Source organism: Elephas maximus, chromosome 5 (genome assembly GCF_024166365.1).
Source record: "Elephas maximus indicus isolate mEleMax1 chromosome 5, mEleMax1 primary haplotype, whole genome shotgun sequence".
NCBI classification, from domain to species: Eukaryota; Metazoa; Chordata; class Mammalia; order Proboscidea; family Elephantidae; genus Elephas; species Elephas maximus.
Genome location: NC_064823.1, coordinates 162101452 through 162119112, shown reverse-complemented (window position 1 = coordinate 162119112; position 17661 = coordinate 162101452). Strand labels below are relative to the sequence as shown.

General features: G+C 46.4%; 1 protein-coding gene across 4 annotated transcripts in view; it reads right to left on the bottom strand.

Annotated features, from left to right (window-relative positions):
• Positions 1 to 17661, bottom strand: part of HTT (huntingtin) — a 191327-nt gene that overhangs the window by 103460 nt on the left and 70206 nt on the right. Inside the window, exons 10-16 of one of the 4 annotated variants that reach the window (XM_049886645.1) lie at positions 15410 to 15457; positions 12340 to 12420; positions 9965 to 10326; positions 3093 to 3216; positions 2744 to 2862; positions 984 to 1095; positions 601 to 738 (exon numbers count right to left, since the gene is read on the bottom strand). In XM_049886645.1, the coding sequence (XP_049742602.1) occupies positions 601 to 738; positions 984 to 1095; positions 2744 to 2862; positions 3093 to 3216; positions 9965 to 10326; positions 12340 to 12420; positions 15410 to 15457 (984 nt within the window). The remainder of the gene's footprint in view (positions 1 to 600; positions 739 to 983; positions 1096 to 2743; positions 2863 to 3092; positions 3217 to 9964; positions 10327 to 12339; positions 12421 to 15409; positions 15458 to 17661) is intronic. The other 3 variants (XM_049886646.1, XM_049886648.1, XM_049886647.1) reach the window with 3 other exon arrangements.

Genomic DNA, 17661 nt, shown 5'->3' with positions numbered 1-17661 from the left:
TAAAGCAGCTGCTGCCTCAGCCCTACCTGGCTATGAGTGAATACCTGCCTACAAGTGAATACCTGCCTGTGAGTGAACACCTGGCCTGTGAGTGAACACCTGGCCTGTGAGTGAATACCTGCCTGCGAGTGAATACCTGCCTGCGAGTGAACACCTGGCCTGTTTGAGTGAACACCTGCCTGCGAGTGAACACCTGGCCTGTGAACAAACACCTGCCTGACAGTCGGACACCTGCTTTTGAGTGTGAGCACCTGACCTGTGAGTATGAACACTTGCCTGTGAGTGTGAACACCTGTCTATGAGTAAGAGTGGAGGCAATTAGGACTAGACACAACTTGTATCTTGGATTCGTATAAATCCAACACGCACATATGTCCCCAGATTTCTACTTTTGATTGTGTGTGTGTCAACTACAACACTGTATCCAATGGAGGTCCAAAAATCTAAATATTATTGTGTACATGTTTTAGGGAGACACACCAAAGTCCAAATTAACTGAACATTTACTGCCCTAAAATGAAAAAAAAAGTCAAGACCATTTGAAGTTGTTTTCAAAATAATGACTGAATACGAGGACTAAGATGTGAACTTTCAACATACCGGGGTATTCCGCGATGTCGAGAGGTACTTTATAAAGTTTGCTGAAGAAAGACTCAGGATGAAGGGCCACGGCTGCACTGACACAGCTGACGGCCAGGGCCTTCACGCTCACCCTCACGTCCCGATCTGGGACCAGTGCTGCAGAGAAATACCGGGGTCACGTGCCTCAAAGCAGCAAACACTTCATCTTCACGTAACCAGGACCAGACCCACTAGCCCATCTGTCCCCATGACCCGCCCATCTCCCAGCAGGCGGTGGGAAACAAAGTTCACCCTCAAATTCACTCCCTCTGCTGCACTAAGAATATAAAAACCTGGCTGCCGAGGTGACCTCTGGGACCTAGCTGCCTTCTCCATCTCTGCACCTGTCTTTCTGAACTCACCGTTTTTTTCCCCAGTTAGCAAAAACGAAGCCGATAAAAGGCGGACACAGTGGACCAGAGGAGCAGCGTCGTCATCAGTGGACTGTCCTATGTCACCTTTGACTCTGCAAGGCTAGAACAGAGATGACTGGTGTTTTGTTTGTCTTATAATCAAAGGACCACACATTCATTCATTAGTGCATTCAACAAGTAGTTCCAGACAGCAGTTATGCTAGGTGCTAGGGACACACAGATGCGTGTCTCTGTGCCTGACCTCATAGAGGTCACCATGCACGGAAAGCAGACGTGTCAGAAGGCAGCAGTGACAGCATGGCACCTGTGCCGCGACAGGGATACGCTCAGTCTACAGGGAGGGCACCCTGCAAGGAGGGCAGGTGAGAGGCATGTTGAGAGTAGGCTGCTCAGGGAGTAAACGCGAGCAGCAGCCTTCCACAGGACGCATGGTCACTACCTGGGGGAAGGGTCTGGGGAAAACCCAAAGGCCAGAGGGAGTAAGGCTGCTATGACAGGAACCAGAAGCTGCTGCTGAAGGTTACAATACTGACTGAGCATCTACTAAGGATCTAATGATAAAACACCACTCCTTGCCCTCGAAAACTTTAAAACTAATTGTGAAGACAGGAAACTTCCATGTGAAAAGGTAAGCAATATAAAGAGATATTTTTAAAACCATTCAAAACTCTATGACACCAGTGTTCGCTGCAGCACTTTTCACAAGAGCCAAAAGGTGGAAACAACCAAAATGCCACCAACAGAAGAATGGAAAAACAAAACGCGGTACACACACACAATGGAATACCCCTCAGCCGTGAAGAGAGATGGAGTCCCAACGCTCGCCACAGCATGGGTGGACTGTGACACCATCACGCTGAGCTTCCAAACCCTTGCTGTCGGCTGATCCCAGTCCACAGCAAGCCTCCAGGACCTGGCAGAACGCCCCAGGGGGCTTCCGAGGCTGTCACCTTTATGGAAGCAGACTGCCACATCTTTCTCCCAAGGCACAGCTGGTGGGTTCAAACCGCCAACCTTTCGGTTAGCAGCCAAGAGCTTTAACCACTGCACCACCAGGGCTCCACGCTGAGCTCACTCAGTTGCAAAGACAAATACTGTATGATGTCGCTTACATAAAATAAGCAAATATTACTAGTGGTTACCGGGGGTGGGAAGAAGGGGGAAAGGGGGAGTTTTTGTTGAGGGGGCGCTCAGTTTATGTTAATGGTGGTAGAATAATCTAGAAAAGGATAGTGAGATTTGTTGCACAGCTTAAAGAAGGTAATCAGTGTCACTGAATTATACCAATAGAAATTGCCTAAAACAACTCTGAATCACAAGGTCCAATGTGAAACCAACCACGGGGATGGCGCAGACCAGGCAGCATCTCGTTCTGTTGCGCACACGGTCACCTGTGTTGGGGAGCTACTCGATGCCAGCTAACAACACAATGCAACAAAACCCAGAGCTGCTGCAAGGCCATGCAGGACCATCAAATGAATGGTTCAAGAAGTCAAAGCTACAGGTATCTAGCAAGGTAGCAATAAGTAAGGATCTGGGAAGGATCCTCAAAGGAGGCAAAACCTAAAGCAATTTCTGGCCTCTGGAGCACCACAAAGGCAGAGCAGGCCTAGGAAGAGGTCAGAACGTCTCAGGGAAAGAGATGAGGAGAAGTCTGGCACTGGGAAAGCAACAGGCTTGGAAGAGAGACAGTAGCCAGGGTGGTTCACAAACTCACATGTGGTCAGAAACAAGCCCAGTGGCCTCACCTTGCTTTCCTGATCACCTGGCTCAGCAGCTTCATCTCTTGCTGGGAATTTATCCACACTGCCGTCAGAAGACTGCCTACTGTGCCCCATGCCGGTCAGTAAACGCGCTTGTTGAAGGGCTTCAAAGACAGAGAATCCAGCTTAAGCGAAAAGTCTGCACAACCAGTGGCTTCCAATTAAAACACAAACACGTATTTACGCAGAGAGAACACGGAAGTACAGGGCGTACATGAAGGAAAAGCATGGCTAATCCTCAACTGTTACATATGCTCAGAAAACAAAGACACGGAAACACTTCTTCCTGGAGCGCAGATAAGCGAAAGCACCAGGGTTGAAGAGGAGCACGCACCGACCGGAGAGTTTCTGAGGGCATCCACGGCCTCGTCGGGAAGAACGCCAGCTACTTCCTCCTCCTCGTCCTGCAGCTGACCGATCTGCGTTCCTGAGAACTGGCTGTCCACACCGTCTAACACCTAAACAGGCAAGGCGGCTGTGAGAACCCCTGAAGCGTGGCGCCCACTCAGACCCCCCAAAACGGAGGTGCGAGGATAAAAGTCACGACCACCACCGCCAAAAGGATCACCTGCACAAAGCACGCGAACGAACGCTCGAACGCGCAGAAATCCTCCAGGTCTCATCGATTATACGTTACCAGCACGTTAAGAAAAGCTGTGTAGTCTTAAAAATTCCAAAAAAACTTCTACCCGGAAATTTCTCTTCACGATATCACAAAAAAGTCCAAACACAAATCTTTGTCTTCACGTAAAAGTAAAATTTGACAAGTCAGTCAGAAGTGAGAAAAAAAGTTTCTGGACAAAAACCTAATAATCTAACAGGTTATCTCCTAAACTGCTGGGACTGAATCCACTGACTTTTGGGCACGGTGTTTCATGTGTTTAGCCAGAAGCATACATTATGATTCCATATTGCAAAGTTTTTCATACCCACTGAAAATTCCCTGTGTAGTTTACTGAAAAATAAACTGTGTGGTGGACTCTGAAACCACTAACAAATGGCTGATATAAACTCTATTTTCTATATCACCTTAAAAAAACTTTCCAGGGTCCTCTCCAATAAAAAAAAATTAAAAAAAAAATTAAGCTACACGGTCATACACAAGCAGTGATTTCCACCCCCAGGTTAATTTACAAGGTAGCACAGCTGAGCTGGTCAACGGGTAACACAGGGCGTTCCGTCACAACGACAATCAACACTCATCGAACACCTTACTGTGCCACAGGCAGGATGCTCAGCGCTTCACGGGTATTACGTCCTTTACCCTACAAAACAGACTTAGGCCACAAGTACTGTTATCAGCTCCATTTTATGGATAAGAAAACTGAGGCATGAAGGGACATGACTGCTCCAGGCTACCCAGCCAGTACAGGGCACGGCCAAAATTCTCATGCTGGTGGGCGCCCCCAGGGCTCAGGCCCTCAACAGTGAGAGCCGTGGCCCTGGGCCCAGCGCCACCACTCAGAGCTCAAGTCAACTATAGCAAATAACCGGAGACTCCTTTGCAACTAACTGAGCGATGATGCTGCACCCGCAGGCCAGTCAGATGAGCTAAGTGAGCGCTCGGGTCAGTACTGCCCGTAGGACCATCTTATCTCCCACTGGCCGTCAGTTCCCACCCCTTCGGAACACCTCTGACCCTGTCATCAGCAGCCCCTGCAACCATCCCTAACTCACTTGCGGCATCTCACACTCACTCTCCAATTGCTGCTTCCTGTCTTGTTCCCTCTGGCGCCAACCTCAGCCCATTCACCCTTCAGCCACACCGGCAATAAGGCATTGGTCCTGCCACACCGTTCCCCTCCTCACCCAACTCAAAACTCACAGTCCACCACCGTCAGCACACCCTCACATGGGCCGTTAACTGCCTGGCCTCTCCTGCCTTATCTGACTCTCTAGGCTGAATCCCAATTCTGGGTAAATCTCAACTCCCCACCCACTCTGTGCCTGCACCTCGCAGCTGAGCTCCCGACTCTTGAGTCTTAAGGGGGCATTAGTGGTGCCTGGGAACGCCGCTGCGGCTCCCCAGCTCAGGGGTCCACAAACTCCAGCACGTGATAGGTCACCTGGGGGCAGCCCCCCTAGAGTTTCTGACTCGGTAGGGCTGAGGTGGGACCGTGGCCACGGGCTAAGTCCAGGTCCACGTCTACTGCTGCACAAGAACAAGTGCTGGTGACAGCACGGAGGGACGGCAGGGGACAGGCAGGGGCCAGGTCAGGGCCACCACAGCCACACCCTCACTGCGTGCCGGAGTCCCTGCGAGGGGGGCGGCAGCAATAGTATCATTTTACTTTCAGAAACCTGCACTTCAACAAAATATGATAAACAGCAAGTCTAATAGTGAGATGAAGAGCCTGGGGTCCACCACTGTAGCTAAGAAAAAAATGAGGTTATTTTACAAAAGTGAAACAAAAGCATAAACGAAGCAAACTTGTCCCTGTCGAGCTGAGGGGCTCACAGCGACCCTCTAGGACAGAGGAGAACTGTGCCATCGGGTTTCCAAGGCTGTAAATCCTCACAGAAGCAGACTGCCACCTTTCTCCCCAGGAGTGGCTGTTAAGGAGTCCAGCACTGCCCCAACTTCCCTTCTCCCTGCATGCTAATGAGAATCCATTTACCCTTTCCTGACTTAAAAGGTTTCCCACCTTGCCCATGATTTGACCTCTCCTCCTCCAGGTCCTCTAGCTAAAAACCCTGACGGTGAACCCGCTTCTCCAGCTGAGCAAACAAAAACTCACACTACCTTTAGAAACCACATCTACACAGCCACCTGAAGGGTGAGCAGTAGGGACACACTCCCTCTCCTATTTGTAGTTCCACGTTTCTGCATTCATTCCAGCAACTCCTTTCTACCTTACAAAAACTCTGCACAAATTAAAAGGCAACCTCAAAAAAAAAAAAAAAATTTTCTTTTTACTTTTTTAATTAAGAGCTTAAACCTCCTAAAAATTAAAAACTTTCATTCATCAAAACACCTTACCCAAAAAGTGAAAAGACAAGATAGAGTCCAAATAATATCTTCAGAAACCATTTATCTGACAAGAATCTAATAAAAATATAAGTAAAACTTCAGCAACTTAAACAACAAAAAGACAAATAATGTGGAATGTATGAAATACAAATCTGAGAAAACTGAAAGTCATCAAAAATGAAATGGAACGCATAAACATCGATATCCTAGGCATTAGTGAGCTGAAATGGACTGGTATTAGGCATTTTGAATTGGACAACCAGGAGGTGCCAGGAATGACAACTGAAGAGGAACGGTGCTGCATTCATAGTCAAAAGGTAAGGCAGAGGGTCAGTGGAAAAGAGGAAGACCCTCGACGAGATGGACTGACATAGCAGCTTCAACAATGAGTTCAAACAAAGCAATGATTGTGAGGACGGCATAGGACCTGGCAGTGTTTCGTTCTGTTGTATATACGGTCGCTATGAGCTGGAACCAACTCAACGGCACCTAACAAAAACAAAGATGGCTAAGAAACAAACAGAAAATAACAAATGTTGGCAGGGATATGAAATGCTTATCCATTGCTGGTGGGACTGCAAAATGGTACAGCCATTGTGGAAAACAGTGTGGTGAGTCTTTAAAAAACTAAAAATAGAACTACCCTATGACCCAGCAATTCCACTCCTAGGTATGTACCCAAAAGACTTGAAAGCAGAGGCTCAAACAGAAACTTGCACACAAATGTTCACTGCAGCGCTGTTCACAACAGCCAAAAGGTGGAAAGAACCTAGAAGCCCATCAACAGATGAACGGACACGCATACAAGGGAATACTACTCAGCCAGTAGGAGAAACAGTCTCGACACGTGCTCCAACATGGGTGGAGTTCAAAGACGGTATGCTGAGTGACGTAAGCAATCACAGAAAGACAAAAAATGTAGACCTCACTCACTTAAATAGTTCAGAAAAGGCAAATGTACAGAAAACAAACCTTATCAGTGGTTACCAGGGGCAGGAGGGAGGGAGAAGTGGGGGTTAACACTGATGGGAACATCCTGTTAATTACGGGTAGGGCTGCACAGCCGACAACTGTAATCGCTGTAAGTTGTACACCTGTAAGAAGTTGAACTGGCAAAAGCTGTGTGATAGATACACCAACGAGGAAGACAAAACAAAAAAGAGTAGGTGCTGAGGCTGCTTATGAACAACCAAAAACCTCATGAGATTTGGTTTCTTTAATTGGAGGTTTAGGGTCATGGTTTCACGGGTGTAAAGGATTAAATTGTGTCCCCCCAAAATATCTGTCAGCTTCATTAGGCCATGTGTGGCTGTCCTCCATTTTGTGATTTTCCTATGTGTTGTAAATCATAATCTCTACCTGTGGTTAAAAGGATTGGGGTGGGATGTAACGCTCTTGCTCAGGCCATATCCCTGATTCAAGGTAAAGGGATTTTCCCTGGAGTGTGGCCTACACCGCCTTTCATCTCTCAAGAGATAAAAGGAAAGGGAAGCAAGAGGAGAGTCGGGAGCCTCACACCATCAAGAAAGAAGCACCAGGAGCAGAGTGTTTCCTTTAGAGCCGGGGTACCTGCACCTGCGAAGCTCCTCGACCAGGGGAAGGTTGAGGACAAGGATTTTCCTCCAGAGCCGACAGAGACAGAAGGCCTTCCTCTGAAGTGGATGCCCTGAATTTGGACTTCTACTGTGAGAAAATAAATTTCTCTTTGTTAAAGCCATCCACTTGGGGTGTTTCTGTTGTGGCATCACTAGATGACTAAGACAATGGAACATCCCAGTTACCTGGGCTAATAACAAGTTTATTGCTTCTCTTCTACCACAGTTCAACGTGTAGTGCATTAAAAGTTTGCAAGCAGCCATCCAAGGCACAAAAATTGGTCTCTATTCACCTGGAACCTCAGGGGAAGAAGGACAGCCAGGAATAGGAGGAGGACGATATGGAATGCGAGGTGAATTACCTCCACGGACAACTGCCTCCTCTGCCATAGAGACAGACAGGGTTAACCGTGCTGGCAGAACAAAAGAGCTGTTAAAAGATCACCATCTAGAAGTTGGGTAAACAGGAACCACACCCTGTCAACATGAGATAAGGCTGAAACAACCGTGAATTACTATCTCCTTCTTAGTGTTTTTCTAGTCCCTTCCCCCTTTACAGGCTCCCACAGAAAAACAAAGTGTGACTGCTGTTTAACCTTCCTTAGCCCTCCGGAGATGGTGATCTAGTGCCAAAGATCAGTGCGCTTCCACTATATCCCATAATAAGTGAGGCCAAGGGCTGCGGAGAGGACTCCATCTTGAATATTAGCGGGTTCCATCTTGGATTCCAGATGAGTGCAACCTAATTGACATGCACCGCCATTCTGAGAAGTACCCGCCCCTTGAAAGAAGCCCACTAATTATTCATCACCGTACTGTCTCCACCGAACCCGGATAAGCCCTAGCCTTGCTTCCTTTTCGAGTCAGCCTCTTGGAAAGGCTTAGTCCTCCACTGACTCCTTTTGCTTGACTCAAGCAAAATAAATCTTGCTGAAGATAAAGTTTGTCTTTCACGTGTATTCTTTCTCAGGGAAAGACAAGGACCCTTTGTGTCAGATTGGCGATTGGTAATACCATGTGACCAAAAGAAATGGATGGTGCCCAGCTACCATTACTGAACATTTTGATCAAGGATTCTATAAAAGAGTTCTGATCCAAAGGGGCAAAATGCAGAACAGAATTTCAAATTCTCATGGACTCCAGAAATTCTGGAGTCATAAAGGTTAGACAAATCCCTGAAGCCAACGCCCTGAGATAATCTTTAAACCTTCAACCAAACATATCCCCTGAAGTCTTCAACCAAACAATACTTGAGCTTAACTACTAAAAAATGTCTGCCTTGAGCATTATGCTCTTTTAAGAACTATATATATGGGATCAAATTGACAACAGCAACTCAAAACATTAAATAGGAACCCTAGGGGGCAGTGAGTTTATGTTAATGGGGGAGGAACAACTCAGAAAAGGAGGGTGAGCATGGCTGCACAACTCAAAGAATGTACTCAATGTCGCTGAATTGTACGTGGAGAAACGGTTAGATCGGTGCATGTTTTGCTGTGCGTATTCTCAATAACACCAAACTAAATAATTTTTTTTTTAGATCGTTTATATGAGACAATTACTATAAAGCCAAGGCGAAAGAGTAAGGGAACAGGGAAACCAGATTACTGGAAGCAAAACATCCAGAAAGGAATTGATGAACATGTTAACACACTGTGAATTATGTAACCAATGTCTCTGGACAACTTGTATAGTAATGTAAATGGGAAAATTTGCTGTCTAAATATGCACTGAAAATACAATAAAATATTATTTAAAAATATATATAAAGCCCTACAAACAGTTAAAAAAAAAAAGACTTAAGCAAATTCATAGATGAAAAGAAGCCTAAAGAACATGTTTTTAATAAATTCAGTAGTATGAACTTGATAACACAACTTTTCATACTAAAATTGGGGTGTAAAGCTCAGTATATACTTGTACCAAACTTTCTGACTGGACTATCCTTGAGATGTTTCTGACCCACTAGCTCAGAGATCACCGCTTTTTAAACCCACGCTGTAATAACATGGGATGTGTTGTAAAAGTTTTTGAAAAGTTATACAGTGTCAATATAACGCAGAGTATTGATGGGTATAACGCACAGTATTGATGCTATTAGAAGGCCTGGTGGCACAACAGTTAAGCCCTCAGCTGCTAACTGTGAGGTTGGTGGCTAGAATCCACCCAGCGGCTCCACAGGACAAAGACCTGGCAATTTGCTCCTGTAAAGATTACAGCCTAGGAAACCCTATGGGCACTTCTACTAAGTCACAGGGTCGCCGTGAGTTGGAATGGACTTCACGGCACCTGACAACACCCACATTAATGTTATTAATCATTTTCATTAAGACCACAGGTCTGCTGGTAATGGGTTACTAAGACTTTGTAAATAATTGTTTAAGCTGGGCCCAACAAGGTTTTAAAACATTTGCCATGCACTGAATTTTGGCAGAGTTCATACAATCAACTAATCAGATTTTTCAATCCCATAGTCAGCACAAATAAAACCAAGCTATTGCCTCCAGTGAAGGCCTCAAACGGGGTCAAGCTCCCAGTGAAGAGCTGGGCTGGCGGCCTTGGCACTGCTATCAAGATTGGAACAAGCAGGGGGGTCCCCAAGGGAAGAGCTTGGAGATAGGACAGGCCCTGCGCACTTACAATTTCAGAACTGTCTGAAGGGGTCACGGCCGAGTCGGGACCTTCTGTGGTGGTCTGGGAGCTGTCGCTGATGGGGGAGGAGGCCTGGGTCCCGTCGTTCAAGTCCATGGCGGGGTCAGACGGGACAGCGCTGATCTGGCTGGAGCTGGGGCTCAGGATGTCCTCCTCGTCCCCCTCAGTGGCAGCACTTGCCAGGTCGCAGCTGGCCAGGTCCACAGAGTCCGACTGCAGAGTGTGCTGCGACCGGGGCTGTTCAGTAATGATATCGTGACCTGTGGAGTCGGCGGCTGAGCTCACAGACCCAGGAGTCGAAACCCCGGAAGAAGCAGCCAACTCACTGGTGATCTCACCCTTCACGGAGGCTGGAAAAAAGCAACGCTCATTCAACAAAGGGTCGAAATAACATTAAACATGGAATCAAACCAAGCGTTTTAACTGCAAAACGTCATCAAATAGAGTGGAAATTTGCACCAGTAAACCTCAAAGGCAATACAATAATGACTACAGCTGCCTTCTGCTACAGTTCATATTAACAAAATTGGGACTATCAACAGGTATTTTTTAAATGCTATGAGTATTCTCAAATGGCGTTTCATTATAAAAACTAAAGAAAGCATGGCTAGTAACATTGCCACTCCAAGTTCTTCAGCAAGTACTCCAGCGTGAGCTGGGAGTAACAGCTTGGGTCTTATAAGTCAGAGGCCGCCTGATAAGGGGAACTCAGCCGGGTGGTCACGACACGCCAGTCCTCCGAAAGGGGCAAAAACCACGGCAATGTCCTAGCTTTGGGGTGGTCTTTCCTTCTTCCAAGAATCCTGGGAAGCACAAACTGTAAAGCACTCAACTATTAACCAAAAAATGATGGTTCAAACCCACCCAGAGGTACCTCAAAAGAAAGGCTTGGTGATTGGCTCCCCAAAGGCCACACCTGAAAACCCTATGGAGCAGCTCTACCCTGTGCACACGGGGTCAACCCAAGTCGGAAATGACTGAAGGCAACTGGTGGGTTTGTCTCCTTCTTCCAAGACCCTGTTCAAGGCTTTCAGTCAGTCCCAGTCTCCTATAAAATAAAGGCACACCACATCTCCTAGTTTGGTTTTTAAATTCCCACTAAGGCATACATGTGCACACACCAAAAAACTCACTAGGCCAAGACACGCACCAAGCCCACGGGCGCTCCTGGAGGAGACTGGCACTGCGGACTGGTGAGCTTCATGGTGCTCAGCAGACTTGTAATTTTTTGTGGTTTTTAACAATTTTATTTAATTTTTATAATCACAAAAAGTTGATGTCTATTTTGTAAGATAAACGAATAAACAGCCACCACTGGAATTATTCCGATTTTCCTCCCCAAATATCGCAGCACTACTCTCAGTTATCTAAAAATATTCTTTTGGATACAAGTATAGCACCCAAACACTCCCATTTGTCCCAGTTATCAGCATCTTAGTCAGTATTCATCTTTTATAAGATAAGCAAAGAATTTAATTAGGTAACTATCTGTCAACAAACACAGATTCAAGTCACACTACCCACAGACAACGTGTAATCCCCTTCTCCCCTCAATGCGCAGCCCATCGTGAGAGCACTCTACCGGCCCGGCGCCCCGTCCCTACGGCTTACGCTCGGAGTATAAGCCGAACGTATAAACGGCCCAGACCAAGCAGGAAAGCAGCAGACACGTACTGTAGGACAACGCGCCTGCACACACACGCATGCACACACACGCGCCCATACACACAGGCCAACGTCAGCACAACGTCCAAGTGAAAACACACACCCATGCAAACATGCACACACACCAAAATCCACACTACAAAAGAAGCTTGAGCTATCCACCGTTTCCACGTGAAAACACATACACACACACGTGCACGCACACACGCCAAAACCCACACTACAAAAGAAGCTTGAGCTATCCACTGTTTCCACATGAAAACACATACACACACACGTGCGTGCACACACGCCAAAATCCACACTACAGAAGCTTGAGCCATCCACCATTCCCACGTGAAAACACATACACACACACGTGCATGCACACACGCCAAAATCCACACTATAAAAGAAGCTTGAGCCATCCACCGTTTCCACGTGAAAACACATACACACACGTGCGTGCACACACGCCAAAATCCACACTATAAAAGAAGCTTGAGGTATCCACCGTTTCCACGTGAAAGCATACACAAACGCACCAACACGTGCACTACAGAAGAGGTTAAGCTATCCACCCTTTCCGCAAGCTGCCTTTCTGGCCACCGTCCAGCACCCTCGAGCAGCACCCCACAGACAGGTTCCTGGGGAGAGTCGGGGTGAGAGGACAGTGGAGCAGATGCAGGCCTGCCTGGCTGGCAGAGAAGGAGAGCTACCTGAAAAGGTGGAGCTGCTGACGTCTGACCGGGATTCAGAGTCGTCTTCCAAGGGTTCTTCTTCTCCTAAGAGCACTTTACCTATTAAACGATGCAGCGACAGTCCTTTTTAGTTGGCTAGAAATGAGGACTTTAAAAATTAAATCCACATTCTAAGTGGCAAGCCACCAGCATATCTGATTCACGCTTCCACACAGCTGGGCACCGTATGCAGACCAGTTCATACCTCTACGGTACCGAATGCCAAGTACACTGAGGACTTTTATCATGTTCTCAAAATCAATATGCTCATACGGGAAAAAAGCTAAAAGCGATGATTCTGAAGCTGTATAGCAAAGTACAGTGGAACCTGTGAGAGCTGGAGCTCGGGGGACTGCCTTGTTTCTGGGTCTCACAGGTTTTCTGCCTTTGACAGGGTGCAGTCTTACCACTTCTCTATCCCTCTCTATTAGTGGAAAATATTTGGTTTTCCTTCTCTGACAGGTTTCCACTTACACAGGTTTTACTATATTGTAATAATTAATAAATACTTATTGATTTAGATTATTGTTAATGCTAAATAACCAATATTTAATCTTAAAAACCATAAGTTATGGCTAGACAATGCCAATTCTGTTGGCCCTTGGAATTTTCATGTCGTACTCACAATGACACACACCAAAACTTCTACATGTAACTTTTATAGCTAAAGTTCACTCCTATTTTATTACCCTTTAGTTTGCTAGGCTCCATGGCCGACCATCAGAACTCGAGCACTAAGATCAAGCACTGTCATCTTTGGCAACGTTCTAAAAATACATTTTATAGTTCAAGGTTTCCAAATCACAGTAATAAGAAAAAAAAAAGAAACTAAAAGTTTTAACATGACTTAACCTGACTCGCTAAATTTTCATTAATACACTACATGTGAATTTCATTAAATGACACTATCAAAATAATTACTGGCAAATTTCTAAGCCCTTATTGCCCTACTCTTCAACAGGTCATGGGAGTGACAACTGCCACAAACCTACACGGACACGACACTAAAGAAACAGTAACAGTAAACACGCAAAAAATAAAAAACCAAGTCCCAACGCAGCTAATACAGTAACTCTCATATATACTAAATAATAAAAAAAATAATAGGGCTCTTAATTAAGGAGCCCTGGTGGCACAATGGTTAAGTGCTCAGCGGCTAACCAAAGGGTCAGCAGTTCAAACCCACCAGCAACTCCACAGGAGAAAAGACCTGAGGATCCAGTCCTGTAAAGATTACAGCCTAGAAAACCCTGCGGGGCAGTTCTGCTCTGTCACACGGGTGCTGTGAGTCGTATTCGACTTGACAACACCTAACGGCAACGACAGGACTCTTTATTGTGGAACAAGTCATTTACCGTGACAAATCAAATAAAGTTTCAAAAAGGTGAATCTAAATGAGTCTCTACCCCCAAACCAGGGGTCCCAGGGAGCCCTCCCTAGTTACGTAGGACCCTAGCAGGTATGAGGCCAGGGCTGCCGTCTGTCTGGCCCACTCCCTAAACCCTAACCCCAGCGAGAACTCTGCTTTTACCTACTTTACACATTGGCAGACTTCACTGGGAAAAAAGATTTTTCTGCTACAACAAGCTAGTTTTAAAACCATAGTGATTAGAGAGAGAGAGAGACACCGAGGCTGTGTCCTGTGTACCCACAGACGAGGACAAAGCAGCCGATCTCACCACTGGGAATCAGCAGCTTTCACGTCTGTCACTGGAAACGTGACTAGGAAACAAGGCAACTGTCAGAATAACTAAGCCACATGCCCCCAAACTGCTTCCTAATCTAAGGACTGAATATACCATGGACACTGACTGGACCACGGACTGCCCAAAGAACAAACAGATCTGTCTCGAAAGAAGCGCAGCCAGAATGCTCTTTAGGAGCATACTATGGACATGTTGTCAGGAGGGCCCAGTCCCTGGAGAAGGACAGCATGCCCGGTAAAGCAGAGGGTCAGCAGAAAAGATGAAGACCCTCAGCAAGATGGACTGACACAGTGGCTGCAACAACGGGCTCAGGCATGACAACAACCGCGAGGATGGCGCAGGGCCGGGCAGTGTTTCGTTCTGTTGTGCACGGCGTCACCTGAGTCAGAGCCAACCTGAAGGCACCTGACAACAACAATTTAAGAATAGAGAGGCTCACTTTTCCTGGAATCCTTTCAGCTTTTCAACAGCCTCACTGTTCCACCAGAATCTCAAACCTGATGAAGTATTCCACACGATGATGGTCCAATTATTATTGATCGAACATTCTTCTAGGTCACATTTACTTAATTCAGTGAGGGCTAGAATGTTAGGAGTGTCCTATTAAGATTCGATTCAATATTGCAAATAATATCAGGTGGAAGACACCATTAAACACTCAAGTCATGACACAAAACAGGATTAGTCTCTGGGAATTCAATGTTTTTCCCATGGAAATTCAGACTAGAAAAGAAATAGCTGGTAGTGCAGAGTCGGGTAGCGTGGACCCACGCTATTGGGTTAGACCAGAAACACTGTGATTTAATAAATCAATTGTATCAGAACATATTAGTATATACAAAGTTAAACATGGCTGGAAAATGATAACCAGGCCCAAATCAGCGAAGTCATTAATCAAACAAAAGAAGCTATTTATGATATTCCTGACTACTATCAGACAAACTGTATAGAGAAGTTACCTTTACAAAACCTTAACGCATCCCCAAAGCAGGCGGGGGGCAAACGACAGCCTGCCTGTTCTTGCTGATAAGTTCTCCTGGCCCACAGGCACAGGCATACACACAGTATGGCCCACGAGGCTAAAGTACTTACTATCTGGCTCCTTCTAGAAAAAGCTTGCTGATCTCTGACCTAAAGCTCTGGAAACTTGGGCTGAAGCAGCTCTGATACAGAAGTTTTTCAAAGGCACCCTACAGAACTATTCAGGCCTAGTTAGCAGATTCCAGCAACGTTTACACGTGCAACCAATCTGATTAGAAGAGAGAGACACAGAGTCCAATGCACTGTGAAAATACACAGAAAGCAGCAAGGTTCAACATGAGACTTTGATTTGAAATAATCACCTTTTTGTTTTCTTGAGAGGACAGGGCTGCATGAAGAACCCCCTCCAGCTGTAAATCACAGAAAAGGACAGATGAAATCAAGACAACAAGCAGCTACAGTCTAGAAGGGATTCAGGTATCTTCAAAGGGCTGGATTCAGTTTTAAGTCTGGAGAAAATGTGGTGAACAGATCTCCAAAGCAGGTGTTCAAACACGGTATTTCAATACATTTACTTTAAACAACATGAAAGTTATACTCAGACTCAATTGTATAGTTCTGAAGATATGACCTAGAACGTCAAATGAGCTAAAATAAATTGCATTTAAAAAGACATATTAAAAATATTTGAAACAGCAGATTATCTGGTCAACTAATAATCAAGTATACCACCACAGACCTGCATTAAAAGCAATCATTAGAAATAAATATTTCTACTAATCTGTAAGGCCTGCACCCCACAGAGAAAAGGATTGTTCAGTACAAAGAACAGTGAACAAGACATATGAACATTTTCTGCTCATGGTTCAGGCAAACATTTATGTTCAAACGAGGCCGTGATTAGACATCAGGTAAAACCTCTCTAATTGTCTAATCAAACCTAACTGTCTAAGCTGGGAGTGAAAGGCCGTGCTGGACACACACTGCAGTGGTCGAGGAAAGGTCCTGTGAGTCAGCAAATACCTACCAAACGCCCACTAGGTGTCGGACCCTAAGGTTGGGATTTGGGAATTCCCAAGTCAGCCACTAAGGTTGGGAGGAAAACCAGCAGTCACTACTCTAGGGCAGTGTTCCTTAAGAGTATTCACATTTCACCTTGGAGTTAGGGCCCAGTCCCCAAGAGCATGTGGAGTTAGACCCAGTCCCCAAGACCACATGGAGTTAGGGTCCAGTCCCCAAGAATACATGGAGTTAGGCCCAGTCCCCAAGAGCACATGGAGTTAGGGCCCAGTCCCCAAGAGCACATGGAGTTAGGGCCCAGTCCCCAAGAGCACATGGAGTTAGGCCCAGTCCCCAAGAGCACATGGAGTTAGTGCCCAGTCCCCAAGAGCACATGGAGTTAGGCCCAGTCCCCAAGAGCACATGGAGTTAGGGCCCAGTCCCCAAGAGCACATGGAGTTAGTGCCCAGTCCCCAAGAATACATGGAGTTAGGGCCCAGTCCCCAAGAATACATGGAGGTAGGCCCAGTCCCCAAGAGCAAATGGAGTTAGGGCCCAGTCCCCAAGACTACACGGAGTTAGGGCCCAGTCCCCAAGAACACATGGAGTTAGGGCCCAGTCCCCAAGAGCACATGGAGTTAGGGCCCAGTCCCCAAGAGCACATGGAGTTAGGGCCCAGTCCCCAAGAATACATGGAGTTAGGCCCAGTCCCCAAGAGCACATGGAGTTAGGGCCCAGTCCCCAAGAATACATGGAGTTAGGGCCCAGTCCCCAAGAGCACATGGAGTTAGGGCCCAGTCCCCAAGAATACATGGAGTTAGGGCCCAGTCCCCAAGACTACACGGAGTTAGGGCCCAGTCCCCAAGAACACATGGAGTTAGGGCCCAGTCCCCAAGAGCACATGGAGTTAGGGCCCAGTCCCCAAGAATACATGGAGTTAGGCCCAGTCCCCAAGAGCACATGGAGTTAGGGCCCAGTCCCTAAGAGCTTATGAAATTAGGGCCCAGACCCCAAGACTATATGGAATTAGGCCCAGTTCCCAAAAGCACAGAGAGAAGTGCAGAGACCAGGCAGTGGAAGTGGCTGCCTCAGGAATGGAAGGGATTTTCTAGTCAGTTGGGGGGATAAAAAGGACCAAAAGGGCAGAAAAGAACTCTAAAATCCTTCTGAAGATCCCATCTCTGGCAAAGTGACCTGAAGGACCATGGAGATGCTTTCTGTAACAGTTTCGCCTCTTGACCCTTGAGAAGACACATGGAGGCTGCCAAGTGGGACTGAACCAGAGTCTGGAGGTTGGGCTTTACTTTTGGCCTTGTCTTACCACCCAGCCTTTCTATCCTTTAGTCCTGTGTGCAAAACAAGGACAACACCTGCATTAATGAAAGTTGTGCAAAAAATTAAATGTAAACTGCTCAGCATAGTGCTGAGGCCAAAACTCAATAAAGGGTCACTAAGACTGTGGTCAAAGAGCCCTAGTGGCACAGTGGCTAAAGCGTTTGGCTGCTAAATGAAAGGTCAGCGGTTGGAACCCACCAGCTGCTCTGTGGGAGAAAGACCTGGCAATCTGCTTCCATAAAGATTACAGCCTAGGAAATCCTATGGGGTAGTTCTACTC